Source organism: Dromiciops gliroides, chromosome 2, assembly GCF_019393635.1.
Source record: "Dromiciops gliroides isolate mDroGli1 chromosome 2, mDroGli1.pri, whole genome shotgun sequence".
NCBI lineage: Eukaryota > Metazoa > Chordata > Mammalia > Microbiotheria > Microbiotheriidae > Dromiciops > Dromiciops gliroides.
The window spans coordinates 700833588-700857469 of NC_057862.1; the positions used below are offsets into that span (position 1 = coordinate 700833588).

General features: G+C 53.2%; 1 protein-coding gene across 1 annotated transcript; it reads left to right on the forward strand.

The window, feature by feature from the left end:
• UBXN2A (UBX domain protein 2A) lies at window positions 1–23383 on the forward strand. Its single transcript, XM_043985659.1, has 7 exons — window positions 1–431; window positions 14002–14056; window positions 15737–15872; window positions 16441–16547; window positions 18022–18159; window positions 18443–18601; window positions 21620–23383. Exons 2-7 carry the CDS (start codon window positions 14016–14018, stop codon window positions 21810–21812), a joined length of 774 nt encoding a protein of 257 aa, XP_043841594.1. The 5' UTR covers window positions 1–431; window positions 14002–14015; the 3' UTR covers window positions 21813–23383.
• The last annotated feature ends 499 nt before the right edge of the window (window positions 23384–23882 follow it).

The following is a 23882-nucleotide window of genomic DNA, read 5'->3' on the forward strand; positions in this document are numbered from 1 at the left end:
GTCCTGCCCAGAGCAGGAAGCCAAAGCCAGGCCCGGCCTGAGCCAGCGGGGGCCGGCGCTTAGTCGGCCGAAGGTCACCCTAGGCCGGCCCTCCCTCGTCTGGGGAGGGAGACTACTGAGCCTTTGGGCCGCGGCCAGAGCTGAGCAGAGACTGGGCCAAGAACCCGGGGTTTGGAACCCAGCCGGGCTCCCACCCCGCCCCCAGCTCCCTGGGGGGTGCCGGCCTCCGACCCTCCCCTGCGGGGGGCCTGCCCCGCGCTCGCTCCCGCGGGCTCGCTCCCGCCGCTGGGGCGGCGCACGCTCGTGCACGTCCAGCCCAGAACCCGGAGGAAGAAGAAGAGGAGGAGGAGGAGGAAGGGCCAGGTCCGGGAAATCGGCTCCGAGAGTTGGGCGGGAGTCCCGGCGGTGCACACGCACGCGGCCGCGAGCCGGTGAGCGCTCCGGGCGGGGGTGGAGAGAGGATCTGGGGTGAGGAAGGGGCTGCCGGGGGGAGGGTGAGGGGTGCCGGCCCCTGGGCCGACTGGGGTAGGGAGGGGCAGGGTCCCTGGGCCAACCGGACCTCCCTCAGGCAGCAGGCTTGGGGAGGGGATCTGGAGTGAGGAGGGGACTGCTGGGGAAAGGGAGGGGTCGGTGCCGGGTCCCAGGCATGGGGAGGGACTCCCAGGTGTTCAGTGGGTGGGTGGGCAGGCGGGCACAGACCCAGCCCCGCACGACCGCAATCCTTGTACGTAACCCGAGCCAGGAGTTGGAGGGGAAGGAGGGGGCTGCTTCCCAGATTGCCCGAGAAGCTCCTCGCACCCTTCTTGCCCCTTCTGAGACCACCAGCAAGGTCCAGGCACCCCGTCGTACCCCAGCGTGTCCTCCCCACCAGACCTCCTCCGGCTCCCTGCCCTGAGCTATGCTCTCCACAGCCCCACCTGGCTGGGGGCGTGGGAGGAGGCATGGGGCCAAGGTGGGGTGTGCCTGCTTCATCGGGCACAGAAGAAGCATGTGGAGGGTGGGGGGCAAAGGGCGGACCCACAGGGGAGGTCACATGGGCCATGGGGAGGCACAGGAGGGATCTGGGCAGGGCAGTGAGACCCCAGGGATTGGAGAGAGGGGATGATGGGGGCTTAGGGCCTGGACAAGATCCCCAACCGGGAAGACACAGAGAAGAGGAATGAGCTGAGACCCTGGGGGCAGGAGGAGGATTCGGGTCCTCCAGACTGTAAGATGGGGACCCCTGGAGCAGCCACATTTTCTGAAGGGTGTTGATAAACTGGAGAGTCCAGAGGAAGCCACCACAGCAGGGAAGGGTATTGAGTGCCCCTCATAGGATTACTTTCAGGAGCTCAGCATGTTTTTAGCCCTTCCCATAGTGAATCTGCGAGCCTGGCTGCCCACAACCCCCCCCCCCATTTCCTCCTTTTCTTGTCTCTGCCGAGTGTTTGAAATGAGTTTGTTGCTGTCTTTGGTTTTTCTGTCACCATTGTTTTCTAAATGCATCCCCTACTCTTTCCTTCCCTGCCCAGGGATGCCTTCCTTAAAGCAATGACTAAAAAGAAGAGAGGTCTCTTGAATCCAGGGTGGGTGCTTTATCCACTCAGCCTGCATTCAGCATCTCACACCCGTCGTCCCCCACCTCTGCCTTGAAGGGAAAGAGGTGCTCAGTCTCCTTTCTGGTTCGAGGCCAGACTGGATCCTTAGATGTTTGGGTGGTCATTCCATTTCTGGTGTTGCCATCAGGAATCCCTTCTCCTGGCTCTGCTCAGCCCCCCACCTTGTACCTGCTACACCGGCCCGTGCTTCTCTGTAGTCTCTATGTCAGCATGTTCTCTATAGCACAGGGCTCAGATCCCTTCCCCCACTGACAGCAGCTGCTTCGGGTCTCTGAAAACTATCTGGCTGACATCAGTCTGTCTTCCGAATCTTGGGGTCAGGGGGGAAAGGGGGGCATTTGGGTCCCTGTCGTCACTCTACCAACCAGCAGCTCGCCTTTGTCCTGCGGCTTCTGTTCTCAAGAATTTGCTGGGACACCTCAGGGTTGTGCTGATCTCCACGGGTGGCGTTTTTAGTAGTTGGCAAGGGGGGGGGGGCAGCCCCTGGACACATACACACATGGATACAATGTGTATACACAGATATGCACATAGGCGGGTATAGATACCCGTGTGTGTTGTGCATTTTATGTTACGTTTTGTGTGATATCTAGCTTGTATTTGTGCTTTTATATCTGTCCATATGTCTCTTGAGCAGCTCTGCCTCACGTAGCCCCTGCTTACAAGTATTGGTAAGGGTTTTTCCCCCACTTGTCAGTCTCCTTCTCATCTGAGGTGCATTGATTTTGTTTGTGTCAAACTTTTTAATTTCACATAATTGAAATTGTCTATTTCTGTTCAGGGTTCTCTGCCAACTGTTGTTCTACCTTGCATACTCTCCTCTCATTTCTTTAAATGTGAAATTTTACTAGCACCTTACCTAAATTTCATCGAAGCATTTCACTGGATTAAAAGATATAAATATTTGTAAAATTCTTTGCAAACCTCAACGTCTATATAAATGATAGCTATTATTGTTGTTATTGTTTCTCCTGTTCTTTTGTTTTGTTTTGTTTTGTTTTTTTGGTGAGGCAATTGGGGTTAAGTGACTTGCCCAGGGTCACACTGCTAGTAAGTGTCAAGTGTCTGAAGCCGGATTTGAACTCAGGTTCTCCTGAATCCAGGGCCGGTGCTTTATCCACTGTGCCACCTAGCCGCCCCGTCTCTCCTATTCTTGTGGGGAGTGGGGTGAGAAGAGAGGGATGGGCTGGACCATATAACATGGCCAGACCCAAGGAGGAGTCAGTCAGTCGGTCAGTGAAAATTTGTTAGGCATCTACTCTGCGCCAGACACTTGAGTGTGCTAAGTGCTGGAGATACAAAAAGAGGCAAAGACAGCCTCTGCCTTCAGGGAGCTCACAATCCTAAGGGGGGAGACAAGATACAAATGCACTTAAGGCAAGCTGTATAAAAGAAATAGCCGAGGGGGGCTGCCGGGTGGCACAGCTGATAAAGCACTGGCCCTGGATTCAGGAGTACCTGAGTTCAAATCCGGCCTCAGACACTTGACACTTACTAGCTGTGTGTGACCCTGGGCAAGTCACCTAACCCTCCTTGCCCCACAAAAAAAAAAGGAAGAAAGAAAAAGAAATAGTTGAGCTATAGGGATGTTTGGGGAAGACCAGTGCCTCTGGTGGGGTGCTGCTGAGCCCTTTTCAGGGCTGCTTTCCACCTTTGGTGTCCACCTGATGCACCCCACTCTTTCCTGTGCCTCCAGGAAGTGGTAGCATGCACAGTGCCCACACCCTGGTAAAGCATCTCAGCCGATGGGCTGGACCAAGAGTCATCAAACCAACAGGCGAGTTAGAAGACTGTCCACCCCAAGCGTGTGAAGACTTCTACCGTGAGAATGGGTGGATGAGAACAGCTTGTTCCATTGACCATGAAGACAGCAGGCACTGTGAAGCACTTAGAGCTTGGTCAAGACCACCCGATGTATCTCGGGGGCATTGCCCATCATTCAGACCTTTGTCCTGCCACTGGACTTCAGTGACTCAGGCCAACAGCTTTGAGCAGCTCTGCCTCACGTACACCTAATTTCTGCATGAAGCAAAAGATATCACCCCTACTTTTACCATTTGTACTTACCTCAAAGTTTTGTGACAAAGCAGGAGGTGTGGCTACACTGGGAGCAGTTGTCACAGCCCTGCCATGTGGCCACCCAGGCCATAGGCTTGTCTTATCACTGCACCCAAGCAGCAGAGGGATTAGGCAGCTGGTAGCCCCCAGGTGCCTGAGCAGCCTTTTTGAAGCACGACTCACTGCCAGCATAAAGAAGGGGCTAGAAAAGGTGCCCTAAAAATTGTCTGTTTCACCCAACCTAACCCTAACCTGTTCCCATGGCAGATGGGGAGTTCTATCCTGCCATCAAAACACAAAAAGACATACAAAAACTGCAGCAAAGATGATTCCAGTCACCATCGGTACATGGCATGGGTACACACTTATGCACAACACAATCCAGTAGGCTTGAAAGACATACAACTCTTGTGAGAGAACTCAGCAGGGATCCCATCCAAAGAGCAGCCCTGAGTGAAACAAGACTGGCCAAGGAAGGCCAGCTCACCCAAGTCAGAGCTGGATACACTTTTTTTTGGAATGGCCACAATGAAAGGGAGGGCAGTGAAGCCAGCATAGGTTTTGCCATCAAAACTAACCTAGTCAACAAGCTTTTATGCCTCCCAAAAGGAGTGGGTGACAGCCACCATCATCATTCTCCCACCATGAAAAACCCTGATGAGGTCAAAAAAAATGTTATGAAGACCAGGACACCCTGGTCCCCAATATGCCAAAAGAGGACAAGCTTGTAATTCTGGGCGACTTTAATGCCAGAGAAGGCACAGACTCCCAACCTGACAGAAAGTCCTCAGGAGGAATGGAGTTGGAAACAGCAGCAGCAATGGTCACTTACTACTGAAGACTTGTGCATGTCAGGACCTCATCACCAACACTGTCTTCTATTTACCTAAGTGCAGTAAAACTTCATGGATGCACCCTTGCAGCAAACTGGCATTTAATAGACTATGTCATTGTAAGGAGAAGAGACAGACAGGATGTGAGAGTGATGAAGGTGACGTGTGGCACAGAGTGCTGGACCAATCATGGACTTCTCCTCTCCAAGCTAAATATTCACATTCGACAAAAGCAGGAGCCCCAAGGCAAGGTGACTACCAGAAGACTTAATGCCAAGATTGCAATGCTTCTCTGAGTGGGAACAGTTTGTTGCTAACTTGGAGAGAAAGCTGAGCACAGGGTTTGTAACAGTGGAGCAGAACAGGAGTGGGCAGCTTTCAGAGATTTGGTGTACAACACTGCATTTACTCTTCTGGACCAGGACACTTGCAGACATCATTCCGGTTTGACCAGAATGATAGAGAAATTTAGAAGCTGCTAAATGAAAAATGAGAACTCCACAGGGTTTACCAGCAGGATAATTCATCCATCTCTAAGAAGGCAGCATTTAACTCCATCAAAAGTAAAGTGCAGGGGGCAGCTAGGTGGCGCAGTGGATGAAGCACCGGCCCTGGATTCAGGAGTTCCTGAGTTCAAATCCGGCCTCAGACACTTGACACTTACTAGCTGTGTGACCCTGGGCAAGTCACTTAACCCTCATTGCCCCACCAAAAAAAAAAAAAAAAGTAAAGTGCAGGGGCAGCTATTTGACGCAGTGGATAGAGCACCAGCCCTGGAGTCAGGAGGACCTGAGTTCAAATCCAGCCTCAGACACTTGACACTTACTAGCTGTGTGACCCTGGGCAAGTCACTTAACCCCAATTGCCTCACCCCAAAATAAAAAGTATTATTAAAAGTAAAGTGCAAGTGAAGCTTAGAGAGATGCAGGATTTTTTGCTTAGAAAGAAAACAGAAGAAATTCAGTTTTATTTTGATAGTAACCATTCAAAGTTCTTTTATGATGCCCTGAAAGCTATTTGTGGGCCAAAGACATATGGTACATCTCAACTACTCGGTGCTGATGGAGCCACACTGATTAGTGCTAAGGGCATGAAGCTGGAGAGATGGGCTGAACACTTCCATACTGTTCTCAACAAACCATCATCAATTAATGCTGAAGCCATTGACCACATACCTCAGATTGAAGTCAATCCCTTTCTAGCCAAACTTCCAAACGAAGAAGAGGTTTTGAATGCCATTAGACTCCTCTCATCTGGCGGAGCACCTGGCGCTGTTTCTGTTCCAGCTGAGATTTACAAGGTCTGGCTCCACTGCTTGTACAAAAGCTGTCTGAAATCTTTTGGGTTATATCACAAGAGGAGGCTGTACCCCAGGAGTTGGAGGACGCATCCGTTGTCCATTTCTAAACAAGAAAAGAAATAGATTTCTCCTGTGACAATCACAGGGAGAGGCCTGGGTCTCTCTCTTAGTCATTGCTGGCAAGACTCTTGCCAGAGTCCTCCTTAATAGGCTGATTCTTCACTGGGAAGATGGTTGTCTACCTGAGAGCCAGGGTAGCTTCAGAAAGGGTGGAGGAATGGTCAGTATTTTGTTTGCTGCCCAACAACCCAGGAGAAATCCCAGGAGCAGAACAGAGGTCTGTATGCAATGATCTTTGATCTGACCGAGGCCTATGGCACTGTCAGTCAAGAGGCCTTCTGGGAAATTATGGCAAAATTTGGGTTTCTGGGGAAGTTTGTCAGGCTTGTACTCTGGGCTCACAACAGCATGCTTGCAGGGCAGCTAGATGGTGTAGTGGATGGAGCACCGGCCCTGGAGTCAGGAGGACCTGAGTTCAAATCCGTCCTCAGACACTTAACACTTACTAACTGTGTGACCCTGGGCAAGTCACTTAACCCCAATTGCCTCACTAAAAGAAAAAACAAACCCAGCATGCTTGCCCAGATTCTGTATGATGAATGGTGCTTTCTTGATTTCCCAGTCACCAATGGAGTGAAACAAGGTTGTGTGCATGCTTCTCTGCTTTTTAGTATGATGATTTCAACCATGTTGTCTGACTCCTTCGATGAGGACAAAAAGGACATCAGGGTCATCTGCCATACTGATGACCAATTATTTCACTTTAAAAGGCGTCCAAGCCAGCACTAAAGTGGAGGGAGGGTCAGTGAGTGACTTTTTGTCTGCAGATGACTGCTCGCTCAGTGCAGCCTCTGCCACTGAGATGCGACAAAATATGTATCCGTTCTCTGCTGCTTGTGCTCATTTTGGCCTAAGAGCACCAGAAAGCAGTTTCTCCACCCGCTGGTACCACACCATCGCTATGTGGAACCAGCAGTTACAACAAATGAAGAAATATGGGATGCTGTGGATAAGTTTACTTACCTTAGCAGGATGCTTAGCACACATTGCCAGAGCTAGCTCAGCGTTTGGGAGGCTGCAGAGGAAAGTGTAGGAGAGAAGAGATGGTAGACTGCCTACCCACCTGAAGGTCCATGGAGCCCTTGTGCTGAGCTCATGGTTGTATGTCCATGCAGTCTGGACAGTCTACCAGCCCCATGCCAGGAAACGGAATGGCTTCCATTTGAATATTCTAGGAAGATTCCAAAGAGCACCTGGCAAGATAAGCTGCCAGACACAGATCTTCTTGCAAGCCAGACTGCCAAGCATCCAGATTCTGCAGAGAGTGCAGCTCCATGTGTTGGCCACATTGTTCAGATGCCAGATGTACGTCTGCTTGAAAGACTGCTTTACAGAGAGCTCAGATGGAGGTCTCAAGAAGGGATATGAGCACACTCTCAAGGTAACTCAAAAGAATTTGAGAATTGATTGGGAGACCCTGGCACAGGACCGCCCAGCATGGCATGCCCTCGTCAAAGAAAGTGCTGGCTCTGGGAACAAAGCAGAATCGCAAGAGCTTCACGGGAACGTGAGGTGGGCAGATCTGGAGACATCTCCACTCCAAGTGTTCATGTGGTAAACCCTGCCAAGCTCCCGTTGGACAGAGCAGCCACACGCAGACACGTTGTACTTTGACCCCACCACAGTGATGTCATTTTCATCCTCTGAGCATGAAGGACAACAATGAACCCACAAGAAATAATCAACAGAAGGGGGAGGTTTTAATTGGGACTTAAAGGGAGCCAGGGATGCCAGGAGGCAGAGCATTCCAGGCATGGGGAAGGGCCAGAGCCAGTGCCCAGAGCCAAGAGCTGGAGGGTCTCGTTCAGAGAACAGCCGGGAGGCCGGGAACACTGAGAAATGTGGAGGAGGAGCACAGTGGCTGGAAAGGATGGGGAAGGAGGGTGTGCAGGGCTTTGAGGGTCAAATAAAGTATTTTGTATTTGATCCTGGAGGTCGTAGGGAGCCACTGGACTTCACTGAGGAGACGGTCAGACCTTTGTTTTAGGAGAATCACTTTGTGCAGGGGAAGGTACTAGTACAGTCAGGAAGACCTGAGTTCAAATCCAGCCTCAGACACTGGGCAAGTCATTGGCTTAGTTTCATCTGTACAAGGAGCTGGAGAAGGAAATGGCAAACCACTCCAGGATCTCTGCAGAGAAAACCCCAAATGGGTCACAGAGAGTTGGGTACGATGAAGAACTGAAAAACAACAGGGCACCCAGCCTCTGTGCTTGGCCCTGGACTGTTTCCTATTCCTTATCAGGGACCGCTGTCACAGCTTAGATGACACAAGGATCTGAAGTCATCTTGACTGGGTAGAACATTGGACTGACTCTAATGAGATGAATCTTAGGGTTATGATGAAGGAGATCTTCAGATCCAGTATAAAGGAAGAGAGGAGTGGCAGCCTTAACCCCGGGGACTCTGGAGGCAAGGGCCCTGTTTGCTGCCCCCCTCCCCCCAGGATAAGGAAGGGCTTCAAGGACTGATCTCCATGCCCAGAGCGCCCGCCCTGTCTCTCTTCTGTCCTGTGTCCAGTCTGATCAGGGTACCCACCACCACCCAGTAGCCTTCCACTCTTGCCTCTCCTCCTGTGGCCTTTCAAGCTCTCTGGCACGAAGAGGGCTTTTTTGGCTGGGGTTCCAGCACCACCCACCTGGAAACACAAGGTTATTGAATAAGGTTGACTGGGTGGTAGAGAGGCACTCCCCTGTAAGGGGGGGCAGCTTGGAAACACCTGCCAGTGGTGCACTCTCTGAGCCTAGCCAGGCCTTCCTGAGGTCGAGGTTGAAGTCTGTTGGCCTTCAAGCCCTACAGATGGGCACCTGCCTTAGGATCCCCCTCGGTGAGAGACAATAGCCCTACCAGCCTCTGAAGGTAGGACATTGTCCACCTGGAAGGTCGCTAGGAGAGGCAACAGACCTACCCACCCATGCAGGGGGATTTTGATTTAGCCTGGAGGAAGAAAGGCTTAATGGGAGGATGAGCGCCACCCCGATGTTCCAGCCAGCCTGGCCCATGGAAGAGGAGTTAGTTGTTCCCTCCTCAGGCCCAGAGAGCAGGACGTTACAGAGAGTCAGGCCCGGTGCCCAGTGGGAGTTGGTACAAAGGGCCTTTTCTGCCTCGGAGTCTGATTTTATGACCATTGACAGGCGCAAGAAAACCCAACTTTTTCAGAGTAGGAGCAAAGGAGGAAGAAGATGCTCTGCAGGCAGTTTTGGACCCTCTCTGGTCCTCTGGATCTATCGCTTTTTTTTTTTTCCTTTTTGTGGGGCAATAAGGGTTAAGTGACTTGCCCAGGGTCACACAGCTAGTAAGTGTCAAGTGTCTGAGATCAGATTTGAACTCAGGTCCTCCTGAATCCAGGGCTGGTGCTTTATCCACTGCGCCACCTAGCTGCCACCCTCTGGATCTATCTCAGGGGAAGTAGTCAGTCAGCAAGCATTTGTTAAGCCCTTAGCATGTGCCAGGGCTAGGAATACAAAAAGAAAGCCTATTCTTGTCCTCCCGGGGGTTACAGGGCCTTGAGGCCACATCTGGAGAATGGGACTGACTGGGCGACGGAGCCCTCCTGCTGTGACCCGTGTACTTCCACTTAGCCCTTAACGCTCCAGGGCTGCTTTGGAGCCCCACAGTGGCTCCTTTGAGCTCTATGTGCTGTCACAGAGTGGGAGTTTAAGAAGTGCCAGGGGTTTTGTGAGGTTCCAACACTGCCCATGCAAAGTGGCTCTCAGAGGAGGTGAGGAGTCAGACCAGGATGGAAACTCCATCTTCCTCCTTAACTTCCTCGTCCCCTTCACCCCCACTTCCTCCCCCCTCTTACTCCTTCTCCTTCTGTCTTTGTGCCCCCAGAAGACAGCTGGGTTTTCCTGCTTTTGTGCGGATCTTACTAAAGGTCGTAAAGTTCCATTTTGACTACCTGAGGAGTGGGGAGGGAAGTGTGACCCATGGGCCCAGGAGCAGCGTGAAAGCTGTGGAGTTCTGGGGTCCGAGCCCTTGTTCTTTCCCTCAAATGGGTGGGCCCCCCTGCTTCCCCAGAGTTTATCTCTTGCAGGCCCCTCACACTTCGGTTAAGTCAATGAGCTGGTTAGACTGTTGCGGGGTAGGATGCTCTGAACCAGAGCAGTCGCCCAAAGGGGCCCCTACCTGCTGAGATCAGATTTTGCTGGAAAAGCTCATGCATTGTTTTGGGTTGGATTGGGATGTTTCTTAAATCCATTTAAGGCTTTAATCCTGGAATTATGGAGAATGACTTTTCAGTGTATAACTAGATGGGTGTTTGTTTTCTTTTCCAAAGCTCCCCTGCCTCCTTCCCACTTTCATAAGGACCAATACCATAATCTGGTTGCCCCTATTTTATGCAAGCTGGATCAGCACCGTGGACAGGGGGGTTAGCACTGGGCTGTGGACAGCACCAGGTCTCCCAGTAAGTGGTGGCCAGAGTTGCTCTGGGGGGGGTGTAGAAAGGGGCTGGCTTCAGCTTTGTGCTGAGAGCCTGCAGCCTCCCTATAGGGTGAGGTGGGAGTGGTGATTTCATTTGGCGCTGAGGACCCCTGCTGTAGTGCTCCCACTCTGACACTTCTCTGTCTAAGGCACCAGAGGGTGAATCTTGAACCCCTGTGTGGTACTCCCCAGATCTGGATTCCATGGGGACCGCCCTAGGAGCTCATCTTCTAGACTGCTGGGTATTGTTGGAATAGCTCTCTTCCTCCTCCATCTCATCCCCTCCTCCTCCATCTCATCCCCCTCCTCCCCTTCCTCCTCCATCTCATCCCCCTCCTTCCCCTCCTCTTCCATCTCATCCCCCTCCTCCCCCTCCTCTTCCATCTCATCCCCTCTTCCTCCATCTCATCCCCTCCTCCTCCATCTCATCCCCCTCCTCCCCTTCCTCCTCCATCTCATCCCCCTCCTCCCCTTCCTCCTCCATCTCATCCCCCTCCTTCCCCTCCTCTTCCATCTCATCCCCTCCTCCTCCATCTCATCCCCCTCCTGCCTCCTCTTTCTCCCCCTCCTCTTCCTCCATCTCCTCCCCCTCCTCTTCCTCCTCCATCTCCTTCCCCTCCCCCTCCTCCTCCTGATCCCCAGAGGCCTCTGGCCCCACCCACACCCACTGCACCGCCACCCCATTTCCTAAGCTGCCGCAGCCTCTGTGTACTTAGAGGCCTGCTTTCCAGCACTCTAGCGGCTTATATCCTATTACCCCACTTGACCTGTAAGGGTAGTGCTATTCTTAGCCGTAGGCTCATGTAATTTTTTTAATCCTGGTTTCCTCATCTTTTGTTTTCACTTCACCCTAATTTCTTCACACACCCCACCTTGGCTTTCCCCAGGAGCCAACACTTGGAACAAGTTAAGTGCGTGTGGTGAAGGCCGTCAGCTCTTTCCAAACCCAGACCCGGCTTCATGAACCACCCCCCTCCCTCTCCGTCTCCCAAGGGGCTTTCCTGGCTCCTTCCACCTTCCGCCTTCTCTCGGGGGCCTGCCCTGGGACTGCCTGAGATGTCCGTGCAGACCCACCTGCTCATCAGATCTGTGCAGGTGACGCGGGATGGAATTAAGGGGATCAAACTGATCATGGAGCATTCCCAAGGAATGACGAGACTCAGTGACACAGTTTCCCAAGTTTTATTGCAATACTGGGAGTGACCACAAAGAGTGCACCCAAAGGAGAAAGGGGAATGTCACCATTCAAATGACACTCCTCCAGACCTGCTTGAGGACAATGATCTCAGTCCCCCTCCTTCCCCTCCAGCAAACAAGATCACATGGTTCTAGGAGCCCTGAGCTGGTCTCATTTGGGTCCTCTCCTGGGCCGTGTCCATATAAGGGAAGATTGAAGAAATGTTCCCTGTGTCACTTCGCCCATTGGCTAAGAACCCAAAGAATAATTATGGAAATTAGGGTTAGGAATACTTCTTTCCGGTTAGGTAGTTTTTGCACTGTTAAGCTGTAAATTAGGGAAACAATCAATATAGGAGAAAATAAGGTCTTTATTGGGGCAGAGGAACTATAGCTCGCAGTATTGCAAAGCCAGAAGCTAGGAATACCCAAAGATGGGAACCGAGGACAGGGTTTTTATGGGGTAACAGAACAAAAGGGAACTTAATATGGGGGCAGCTAGGTGGCACAGTGGATAAAGCACTGGCCCTGGATTCAGGACTACCTGAGTTCAAATCTCAGCCTAAGAGACTTGACATTTACTAGCTGTGTGACCCTGGGCAAGTCACTTAACCCTCATTGCCATGCAAAAAGAAAAAAAAAGGAACTTAATGTAAATGAGCCTTTAACAAAAGAAATCTTAGAATTGCTCCTGAGTTAAGTATAGATACTACTTAACTTTAAATAGAAGCTACTTAATGTAGATGGATCCTTTTACATAATGACATAAAGTCCAGGGAGTAATGTAGGGAACTATTGGGAGCAGATAGTGTGCTTGGGGAGAGGTGGGGGGAAGTCTATAAGTTGATCAAGAGTTTGGAATTGACAATGATTGGTTAGCCCCAGGCAATTCACCTGCCTGGGCAGGTGGAGTGGGTGGGGATCAGTCTGTTCTCCTTAAATTTGTAGTTATCAGCCTGTAGATTGTAACCCTTGAGTAGTCCACCAATGATGAAAAAGGGGAGGGTCCATTCAAGTTAGGGCCTGAGGGTTAAAATGGGGCCTTCAAGCTCCCATTCCTTGCACCCACCAGCTGCAAAGTGGGTGACCATTCTTGCGAGAATGGCAATAAATGAGCCTTTGACACATCACCGCCTCGGAGTTCCAGAGTATGATTGAGGAGTTATTTCCCTCTCATTTATAATCAGAAAATAATTGATCATCTCATTATCCTAATCTCCACTTTAGGGAGGTACAGGGGAGGGCCTATCTTAATTTGGAGTTTCTGGGGGCTTAAGCCAACCCCAGGTGGGTACCTTTTTCCCTGGTGGTGTTTTGGGAGTTTACATGTCTTAAGGTGAACCTAAGGACACATTCGGTCCTTTCTGCACATGTTCCTACAAACATACCTCAACTTGCCAAAGTCAGAGTGTCTCTGTGTTTTTGATCTCTCTTTACTTAGGCCTGATTTCTAGGTGTCCTGTCATCTAATTTAAACATTTCAGTTCTTGATTATTAGTTAGGGTCTCTGTGACCTGGCTCTGTTGATGGTGAGGGTTGCTAGGGACAAACCCTCTTGGTTATCATGAGAACACAAACCTTAGTTTCTCAGTTAACCCTGTTAGGTACTGTTATGGGGAAACCGAGCTGGGGTTTGGGATAGGGGTCCTTAGGAATTCCTCTTTAAAGAATTACACCCTCTTGCACACAATTCCAATTAGAGTAAAATAGTAGTTTATTTAGGTGCTAGGGAAAGGAAACCAAGAGAGAAGTCCTTGGACTTCTCATGGGGAGAAGGCATAGCACAGAGGCATGGCTTGGTTGGGCTAACTTTAAAATCTGGCCTCAGACACTTGACACTTATTAGCTGTGTGACCCTGGGCAAGTCACTTAACCCTCATTGCCCCACACACACAAAAAAAGTGATGAGTGTGATGAATACAGAGGGAAAAAAAGGCAGAGCAAAGTCAGCTATTACAAAACAGGATGCTCTTTAATATTTTGGCGTATAAAGGGAATTTCTTATCAGTGGTATAAATCCCCAAGGAGTGGAGTCTAACTCATGTATAACTTATATTGAATTGCTTGAGTTCTTGGGGTGGGGAGTGGGAAGGGATGGAAGAAGAGAAGTTGGAACACAAAGTTTTTTAAAAATTGATGTCAAAATTTGTTTTTACATGTAATTTGGAAAATAAAATTCTAAACAGAAAAAAAAAGGAGTGGAGTCTATTTGCATAATTCCAAAATGGTAGTACCCATCGCAGCTCCACCAACAATGTAGTGGTGTGTCTCTCTCCCCTCCATTCCTCCATCTTTGAAGGTTGCTTGGTCTTTGCCAAGTTGCAGGGCCTGAGGTGAAGCCTCAGGGCTGTTTGGACAAGCATTTCCCTTGTTATTTGTGACTGTGAATACTTTTACTTGAGAACCTCTGAGCACTTCTCTTCTGGGGAAATGAATCAAATGGACTTTGGGTTGGTTGTTGTTGACTGTGGCTTCTGCTTGAACTTTGCAGCCGGGGCCAGCAGGATGAAAGAGGTGGAGAAGCTGGAAAGCGTCCGAGAAGACTGGTGAGTGCAGACCACGCTGTGCCGGGCCAGAGCACCCTCCTTTCATGTCTCTGTCCCAAGGGTCACGACAGGATGCCAGTGCTTGGCTTTGAAGTGGGAGGGACAGGTTGTTCCTCCCTCCTTCAGCTTCCCTATTTTAGGAGGGGAGGGATTCGATTCCGTGACCTCTGGGGTCCCTCCTCACTCAGATTCTGCCAGTCACGTGCCAGACACCATGCTAGCATTTTTTGCAATTATATTGTGTGATCCTCCCAACAAGCCCGGGAGCAGGTGCTATTACAATCCTCATTTCACAGTTGGGGAAACTGAGGCGGACCAAGGCGAAGCGATTTGCCCAGGGTCACACAACTAGGAAGTGGCTAAGGCTAGATTTGAACCCAGGTCTTCCTGACTCCAGGCCCAGCTCTGAGAGATCTTTGAGCAGTCAGTTATCACAAGAACAGCAAAGCACCAAACTTTGTTTTATCCGCTGGCCAATGGCTTCCTCAGTCCCAGCATAGCCCCAAACTAGAAAATGGAATAGAGGGTCTCGGGCAGTCTCAGGAGGGACCTGGGGTGGGCCTGCAGCCCATTTACTCTTCCTTTACACACACTTCTGGGGCAGCTAGGTGGCCGTGGATAGCACTGGCCCTGAGCTGGGGAAGACCTGAGTTCAAATCTCACTTCAGACACTTATTAGCTGCATGAACCTGGATGAGTCACCTAACCCAATCACCTTAAACATCCGGGGCCATCTCCAGTCGTCCTGATCTATATTCTACCGCTGGTCTCAGGTGGCTCTAGAGGAGAGAGTGAGGCTGGTGACCCTGCCCAGCCCTCCCTCACTTCTATTCAATTGAGTACTAGTCGTGACATCACCTCCCCAATGTCTAACAAAACAATGACAACACAGGATTCTAGTTACCCGCCCACAGCAGTCACTTAACAGGCCGGAGGCCCTCCAGACCTGTCTGCCCGAGCCCCCTTGCCAGCCTCCTTGGTGTGGAGTGAAGTCACAGGATGTGGGGGCCGCCTGCCCATGCCCTGGAACCCTCCAGAAAAGTCAGGGGGTTTGTGTGATGGGGGTGAGTAGGGGGAGCCAAAGAAGCCCTTTCCCAGGGTCTGCAGAAGATCAGGCTGTAGGGGCCTGGACGGCCGGGCTGCTGAGGCCCTGGGTGCGAGGCAGCGACCAGGGCAGCCTCCTTCGGGCCCTTGTTTGAGGAGCAGAAGGGGAGGGGGTGTCAATGGGCATGGAGCAGGAGCCAGTTGTGGGCTGAGAGTCCAGAAGAGAGGCTGTGTCCTGCACTGGGCATGGGGAGGGGGTGCCCTAGGCCTTTGCCTTCGCCTGCCTCAGTGGGCAGAGGCATCCTTGGTCATACCCCGGGGACCAGTCTCCACCCTGGACTCTTTCATAATGAAAAGAAATGCCGGGCACATGCCAAGCAATACCAGGCACACGAGTGCCCTGTCCCTGTCCCTCCCAGCCCTTCCTGCTTTGAGAAGGTCCCAGGGACCTGTAGACCCACTGCCGGGCGGGGGAGGCTCCAATGCTTGGCCCGGGTGACCCAGCTGGGGCCGGGGCCGACTGAGCTGCCTGTGATGGAGCACCCAGAGCACAAAGAGTCAACGGTAGCCATGGTGGGGGCTGCCCTGGGCCTCCCCCCTCCCATAGCCCAAGGGCTCCCTCCCTTCTTCCCTTAGGGTCTGTGACTCTACAGCTGAAGACCAGAGCCTCCATGGTGGCACCACCAAGAACTGCGAGCTCTTCTTTGACAGCCTCTTGGAGGAAGCACAGAAAGTTGGCACCGAGTGTTTGCCCTCAGCTGACAGAAGACAAGTGGGTAGCGAGGCTGGGGGGCGGGGGGGGGGGGGCGCCCTGGCCATCTCCCATCATGCTCTAGGGGCCAGGCCACCTGAGGACAGATCAGCCTGGAAAAGATGCTGTGGTCCCCTGTGAAGGAGCAGGTGCAGAGCACAGCCAGGAGCCTGGAGGGCAAAGGACTGAGGCTCGAGGTCGGGATGACCTCGGGGAGGGCATGACCTGGACGGGGGGGCTCCCATCTGTGGGGGCGGGGCTCACCTCTGTGAAGTGCTCTGTGCCCCCGGCTTCAGACCCCGTGGGTGACATCCCGCCCGGTGGCCTCATGGCCAGCCCAGGGGCTTGGCAGTGACTCACCAAGCTCCTGCCCTTGCTGGGCTGGGGGCGGAGCCCCTGGGGGAAGGCAGGCCTTGGGGTTTCAGGATCTTGCCCCTGCCGGGTGGTTCTGTTTCCAGGGACCCCTCCCAGAGGTGGCCCCCAGCAGCATGTCCTGGGTGCAAGTCTCGGCAGCACACGTCCTGGGGGTGACGGGGTCCAGCGGAGGGTCCCACTGACTGCCCCAGGTTCCCTCCTGGACCCTTTGCAGGCTGACATGAGCATTAAGCTGTGGAAGAACGGCTTCACCGTGAATGACGAGTTCCGCAGTTACAAGGACGGGGCCAGCCAGCAGTTCCTCGATGCCGTCAGAAAGGGGTGAGTGGGTGGGATGAATCGTCCATCTGGCGTTGCCGCATCTGAAGGGAGGGAGGGAGGAGGCAAAGTGCAGGGGTCCTGGCTGCGCCCCTTCCCTGGAGAGAGGTCCCTGCAGCCCCTGCTGGGCTCTTGGGAGGACTGAGCCAGATGGGAGCCGGGCAGGGAGAACCTTAGGAGCCGCGGCCTCTGGGAAGACAGTTGGGGGAGCCAGGTGGGGAGGAGGCCTCATAAATACAGGGTCTTGAATGAGGGACTGACGGTCACCCCCTCGGACCCCCTGAGAGGGCCGGTCTCTCCTTGCCGAGGCGCTGGGGGGCGCCACAGCGCCTTCAGAGATGGCTCTGGAGTCGAGGAGTCCTGAGTGCAAATCCAGCCTCAGACACCGCCTAGCTGTGTTTCCCTGGGTCTCCGTTTCCTCTTCTGGGACTCCGCAGCCCCCCCGGGCTCTAGATCAGAGGCCCGGTGACACTCAGACGTTGACCCACTACATTTCTTGCCTCCCGTTCCACCTCTGGGGAGAGGGCTGAGATGGCCCCCCTGGTCGGGTAGGAGTATTTACATAGCGCCACGGGGCACCTTACAAGGATCACCCACTGATAACGAGAAGAAGAAATAGTGGATGTTGCCACGCCCCGACAGGGGCCAGACTGTGCCAAGCACTCCATCGATGTGAGAACCTCATTGGATCCTCACAACGACCCTGGGAGGGGGTGCGGTTATGATCCCCATTTCACTGGTGAGGAAACTGAGGCAGAAAGTGGCACCGTGACTCGCCCAGGTCACCGACTGCACCGTAGGAAGGGTCTGAGGCTGGATTGCTGACTCCCAAGCCTGGTATTCTGAGCCCTGTGGTGCCACCTGCTGCCTGACTGAATGTCAGTCAACGTTCATTAAGCACCCACTGTGTGGCAGGCAGAAACCGCTCCCTCCCCTCAAGGGGGCCACACGTGCAGATGAGTGTGGATGGATCGGAGCGAGGGGTGAGGAGAAGGTGGCTGATGAACCTGTGGACTCACTTGGCCTGGAGATGGCTGAGCTGGGGGAATGTGGGCGGAGCTGTGTGGCTCCCCTTGCCCAGAGCCCCTCCTCTCATCCCTCTCCCCCTTTCCGGCTCTCCGTGGCTCCCTGTCGCCCCCTTGACCCTGGCTCACACCTGTCCTCCCGGGCTTGCTCCCTAGCAGCCTTGGGGTGCTAGCCCCTATGTCCCAGCCCCTTGGCCCATCAGGCCTGCCCAGCCAGCTCCCCTCCTCGTGTAATTCCCCAATGAGTCTCTTGTTTCACTGAAGGCCCGGCCCCGCTGCCTCTTCCTGGGGCAGGTGAGGCTTTTTCCGAGAGCTCTCAGGGCTCCTGCCCCTAACACAAGAGCATCCCCAGGACCCCCAGGGCCCAGGAAGCCCCCCAGAACAGGCCCAGCACAGCGTTGGCAGGCCTGGTCTTAACGCTTGGCACTTGCCCGGGTTTTGTTCTTCCCCAGGGAGCTGCCGTCCGAGCTACAGGGGATGTTTGATAAGGAGGAGGTGAACGTGAAGGTGGAGGATAAGAAGAAGGAGGTGTATGTGTCCAGGAAGCCGGCCTTCCAGCCCTTCTCTGGGCCGGGCCACCGGCTGGGAAGGTGGGCCTGGGTACCCAGGGGCAGGGGGCTGCACTGAGCTGAGCAGGCTGACCCCTCTCCTTCCCCCCCCAGAGAGCCATACCTTGTGCCCAAGAAAGAAACCACTCATTCCAGCCATTGTGTGTGGTCGGCTCCCTGCCTCTGCAGCCCCTGCACAGGGCTGAGACATATCGTGCCTATGTGCTGAGGAGGGCCTGGGTAGCAGACGTCCCTGTGGGCACCGCCCCCCCCCACTCCCCCAGCCCAGGTTCTGGGGCTTAGCACGTTTCCTCTTCTCTCATAGCGCTACCCCAAGAATAGTGTCCAAGGCCAGCAGCGGGGACGCTGAGGACCCAAACACTCTGCACTCCGTCCCCTTGGACCCCTCGGAGCCCATCACCAGCGTCCGGATCTGGCTCGCCGACGGGAAAAGGCTCGTGCAGAGGTTCAATGTGTCTCACAGGTGGGTTTGTTGGGGGGGACGGGGAGAAACAGGAGCGCACAGCCCTTTACACAGGCCTCACCTGCCCGGAGTGGCCTAAGAAGGGCTTGGCTTCTCACCAGAGTTTGCAGCACGGAGTCCTTTCTGTGTGTGGCCCCAGGATTCCTCATTCCAAGGAGGAAGCAGCTCTGGGTGCCCCCCACCTCCCGCCGTGCTCAGCACCCACAGCCCCGCCCCTGCATCAGCTCAGCAGGGAGGGGCCCTTTCCCGGGTCACCAGCCTCCCTCCTCCTCCTCAGCATTTTAGTGCTAAGCCATCTCGGCTCCATCTTCCCCCTGGCCTTCCTCCTTTTAAAGAGACCCTATAGGGGCAGCGAGGTGGTGCAGTGGATAGAGCACTGGCCCTGGGGTCAGGAGGACCTGAGTTCAAATCAGGCCTCGGACACTTGACACCTACTAGCTGTGTGACCCTGGGCAAGTCACTTAACCCCTCATTGCCCCGCAGAATGAATGAATGAATGGATAAATAGATAAGTGAATGAATGAATAGATAAATAAGCAGATAAATAAATAAAGAGACCCTTTAAACATAATGGACAAATCAGTAAAATTAAGATCATATGATTATCTCATTTGATACAAAGCTTTTAATAAATGCCATCCAGCCTTCTATAACAGCAAAAAGACTTTTCCTCGATGTGATAGACAGGCCACATATATCTAACACCAGGCCAGCTAAGAATCGAGCACTGGGTGGGCAGCTCTCAGCATCCTTCTCTAGGAAGAAGGTATTTCCCTAGGTGGGTGTTTAAAACCACAAGCCAGCATTAGCGGTAATAGAGAAACAATAGAGTCCTTTCCAGTAAGATCAGGGGTAAAGGTCTATCACCTCCACACCTTTTTTTCCTTGCGAGACATGCTAGCTACAGCAATAAGACATGAGGAAGAAATTAAGGGGATTAATACACAGAGACCAAAGGGAAGGAACTTGCTACTTATGCAGATAGGATCAGCTAGAAAAATTGACTGAAAGCATTTCAGCAAAGAAGCAGGAGAAAGTCTGAACCCAGTAAGGCAAGAAAGAAGGAGAAATTCCATTCAGAAAGCTAACCAGTGTGTGAGATATCCGGGAGCCCACCTCCCTAGACATGTGAAGCAGTGTATAATACGAGTTTATAATACAGTGCTATGTAAGGGACAGAGATGGGCCTCCATAATTAGAGACAGTGTTGGCTCATGGTCGGGCTGTTCCAACATAAATGTGACATGGCCTCGATTGATGTACTTTTTCAGTGCCACACCAATTAAGCAACTAAAATAGAAAGCACTGTAACCGTGTCCCCAGAGAAATTACCTGGTCAAGAACCTCCAGGAAAATGTTGAACAAAGCAGGAAGAAAAGGGGCCTAGCAGGACATGATCTCAAACAAAGTAGTGATTATTGCTTAAAAAGCGGACAAATGGGATGCACGTCATGTCCTCCCCAGCGCCACCGACCCCACAGGGAAGAGCTGTCGGCAGAAATTGGGGTTAGGACAGGATCTCACACCACAGCCCTGAGTCAGTGCCTGAGGTGGCTGCCTGAGCCAGACTCCATCCCACCATCCCCAACGTGGAGGAGCAGAGAAAGAGGGCACACACTTTGCCGCTGTGGACAAGAGTCCTTCGCCAAAGCAGGGTTAGAAAGGGTCACTCAAGAGAAACGGAACAAGCTTCCACACAAACAGAACCAAAGCATTTATGTCTTTGCAAGACCTTTAGAGGAGAGGTCTGATGTCCAAGGTCCGTAAGGAACCTCACAAGCCCACGTGGAAGTGGTCCCAGGCGATGAACAAGCCCCTTTCAGGAGGAAAGCCAAGCTGCCGGCAGCCATGGGACAAAGTGAGAGAGTGCTTTTATTGAGCACTTCAGGGTCTGCACAGGCTTCACAGCTTCTCACTGGACCCTCACAGCAGGCCTGAGAAGTGGGTGCTGTAATGATCCCCAGTTTACAGATGAGAAAACTGAGGTAGACATAACTTAGGTGACTCGCCCAGAGGCACCCTAGCTAGTCAGCATCTGAGGCTGAGTCCACTGCACCACCCGACATCCCCCCATACCCATCAGGTTGGTGAGGAGGTGGGAAGACAAGAAAGAACACCACATGGGGGGTATACAAATGGCCTCCTGGTGGCTGGGGCCTGCAGAGGGGTCTCCACAGGAGCTGGGAAAGGCCAGACTGCCCAGCTCTCAGCAGGCAGCTTTAGCCTTCACCAAGACACGGGCTTGCCTTGTCGGGCCATGCCTGGTGGTCATTAGGAAAGTTTGGCCTGGTTTGGGTTTCGTTTTCGTCGGGCCGAGGGGTAGTGAGAGACACTGTGAGTGAAAGAAACAAAGGAAAGGAACCACTGAAGAAGCCAGCCAGGAGGCTTTTTGTTAGTGCACAGAAGGGGGGGCTCAGAGAAACTGAGGCAAGCAGCTCTGGAGAGGAGGTGCTGGCTTACATCGAGGCCTTTAGGAAAAGCTGCCATGGGGGTGTGCGGCTCAGGAGCGGCCTCCAGTGACATTGGGGAGTATTGGTCAATCCCCAAACGTTTTCTGACCCAGAGTCGGGGGCAGTTTGAATTCCACGTGGGCTGAGCATCTGCCCGGTGCCAGGCAGCACACTGGGCATTGTGGATGCAAAGACTGAAGTCTCCCCTGCCCTCAGGGCCTTACGCTCGGCTCCGGCTCCAGAAGGGAGATGACACGGACGAGCGAGCGCATTTGAGGTTATTCGGGGAGGGGGCATCAGCACAGCTTTTAGGGAGCAGGTCGTGCCCGGCCTGCACCTTGGAGGAAGGGCAGGATTCGGAGAGGGAGGGCCGAGGAAGGGGGGGATTCCTGTGTCCTAGGGGGCCAGAGAAGGAGCCGAGTGGGGGAAGAGGCAGCCGGGTTTGAGGAGTGCAGAGAAGCCCCTGGGCCTGGGCTGGCGAGGAGAGGAAAGGACCTGACACGGCCCGCTGCGGGCAGTGGAGGGGTCTCCCCAAGCGCTGGTTAATTCTGCGTCCTCACTCACCCAGGGTGCGCCACGTCCGAGACTTCATCCGGAAACACGAAGGCCCCCAGAGGAGTCGGCCCTTCACTCTGGTCACTGCTCTTCCTGTGCTCAAGCTACTGGATGACACCCTCACCCTAGAGGAGGCAGACCTGCACGACTCGGTGGTGATCCAGAGGTGGCAGACCGCCCAGGCGGCTCTCCCAGGCCTGTCCTAGCCCTGACCCTGGACATCCGACCCCGAGTGGCCCCTCGAGGAAGGCTTTGGGGGTGCTGGGGGCCGGATGGGGAGGCATAACCCTAAATCCAGACCACAAGCATTGCCCAGTGGTTGGGCCCTTCTGCACTGACCTCTGGGGCAGATGCTACTGCTTTCTTCAGAGGAGACCCAGGCAGCATGAGCCAGCTGCCTTCTGGGCTTCTTTTCCTCCCCAGGACTGCAGGTGGGAGCCAGGTGGTGGGAGCAGTGGGGGGTCACCCTGTGTATCTTAGATCTGATTTGTTCCACAAAGAACATTTTTAGAAAGTGTAGCTGCTCCCTCCTCTCCTCCCCTGGAGACTCACTGCCAAACAGTGGGATTGAGCAAAACTCCCTGGGGTGTCTGGCTGGTGTCCCTCCGCCCTCTGGGACCTCATCTGAGGGCTCTTCAGGGTCCCTCTGTCTGCCTGAGGCAGCTGCTGAGCTCCCTGAGAGCGCTGGCAGGGCTCCTGGGGGGATGGGATTAAATCAGAGGAAGAAATAGGAATTGAGCACAGATAAACAGGCCCTTTGTGGGACTCTGGCTCCAGAGGCCAAGCCTGAGCATCCCACGTGCAGCCACATCACGGGCTTCAATCTGTACGGCTGGGGTCAAGACTCATATTTGGACCCCAGGGAAATGCTGCCAGTAAACCCCACATCGTTCTGCCCTGTTGCACGTGTAGCACGGCCAGCTGCCCTTCATCAGATTTTCTGGGAGCCGTGGCGCCTGGGCCCGCCACCTCCCAGAAACCACCAGGAAAGCACACATGGCTGCCAGCCACTATTTGGAAGACAAAGCAACTGGAAATGGAGGTGACTCCCACCAAACACAGCTATCCCAGATCCTGAAGAAGAGGCTTGGGGTGACCTGCAGCTTCATCGGAGGGCTGGCATTTCTACCCGTTACAGGACCCTGACAATTGCTCCCACCCCGCCCATCATCTTTAGTCCCACCTTGGCTTGGCAGAACACCTTAGGAAGGAGGAAGAGGCCCCCACCTGCTGCACTCCCTGGGGCAGAAATCTACCTTTTTGCAACTGTGAAGACTGCTCCTAATGGGGGTCATTTCAGAATCTGTCCTGAGAGTTACAAATGGTGAACAGAAGACATTTTCTTAAGGATAATTGAGGCATTATCCTGACCTTCGACGGAACTTCCACCTCACCTGGAGCAGGACTCGGTGGCAGTGGCTGGGCATTTCGTGCGGCGTGACAATGGCCCAGTAGAGCCCCTGCACCAGCGGTTCAGCGAGCGCATCCTTCAAGCCAGACTGAGCTGACTGCTCACCTCCTGCCGAGCCAGCAGGCCCCTGTCATGTATCAGCGCTGCCCCAAGTCTGATGCCAAGCAGAGGAGCTGGCTTCAGTGCCTTAAAGCATATAGGACGACAGTTCACTGCAAAGCGGTGGGGATTGTTCCCTTAAGTGTGAAATGGAGTTGGAAAGAAATTCATTTGAAATGATTTTTGTGTGTTTCTGAGAACCCAGATTTCCCTTCCCTTTGGCAGTTTGTTCAATATAGCAGCTCAGTGTTTTAAATAAACTTAGAAAAATGCAGAATGCCTCTGCGTGTGTATGTGTGTGTGTGGGGGGAGAGGGGGGACAGTTAAAACTTTACCTAGTTGAACACTGGAACAGAAAGAAAGGACCTGGATCCCACGCTTAGCTGGCTCTGGAGGGGTGGGGAGGGTAATGGTGAAATCCCTGGGGAAACCAACTTTGAGGTTATGATAGACAAGGAGAAAATTCAGGCACAGTCTGATGGGCAACCTGTACATTTCAAAGAGCTCAGAGACAGGGTGGGTAGGATGCCTCGGACCTTCAGGGAACTGAGCCCAGAAGAGAGAAAAAATGCCAAGACCCAAAGGGGAAGAATCATCCCAATGAGGGAAGAGGGTGACATGTCTGTAGAGATGTGGACGTACAGGGAACTCACCTTAGATTTTTTTTTTTACATTTTTAAAAATTTTGTTTTTAATTTTTTTCCAATTACATGTAAAGATATTTGAGTTTCAAATTTTTATCCCACCCTCCCTTCCCTCCTTCCAC

Excerpts from the sequence above, each read along its gene's own strand:
- UBXN2A (XM_043985659.1), top strand. The coding sequence starts at position 14,016 with ATGAAAGAGGTGGAGAAGCTGGAAAGCGTCCGAGAAGACTG. Across the intron at positions 14,057-15,736 it reads GAAAGCGTCCGAGAAGACTG|GGTCTGTGACTCTACAGCTG; the intron begins GTGAGTGCAGAC and ends TTCTTCCCTTAG. Across the intron at positions 18,602-21,619 it reads AGGTTCAATGTGTCTCACAG|GGTGCGCCACGTCCGAGACT; the intron begins GTGGGTTTGTTG and ends TCACTCACCCAG.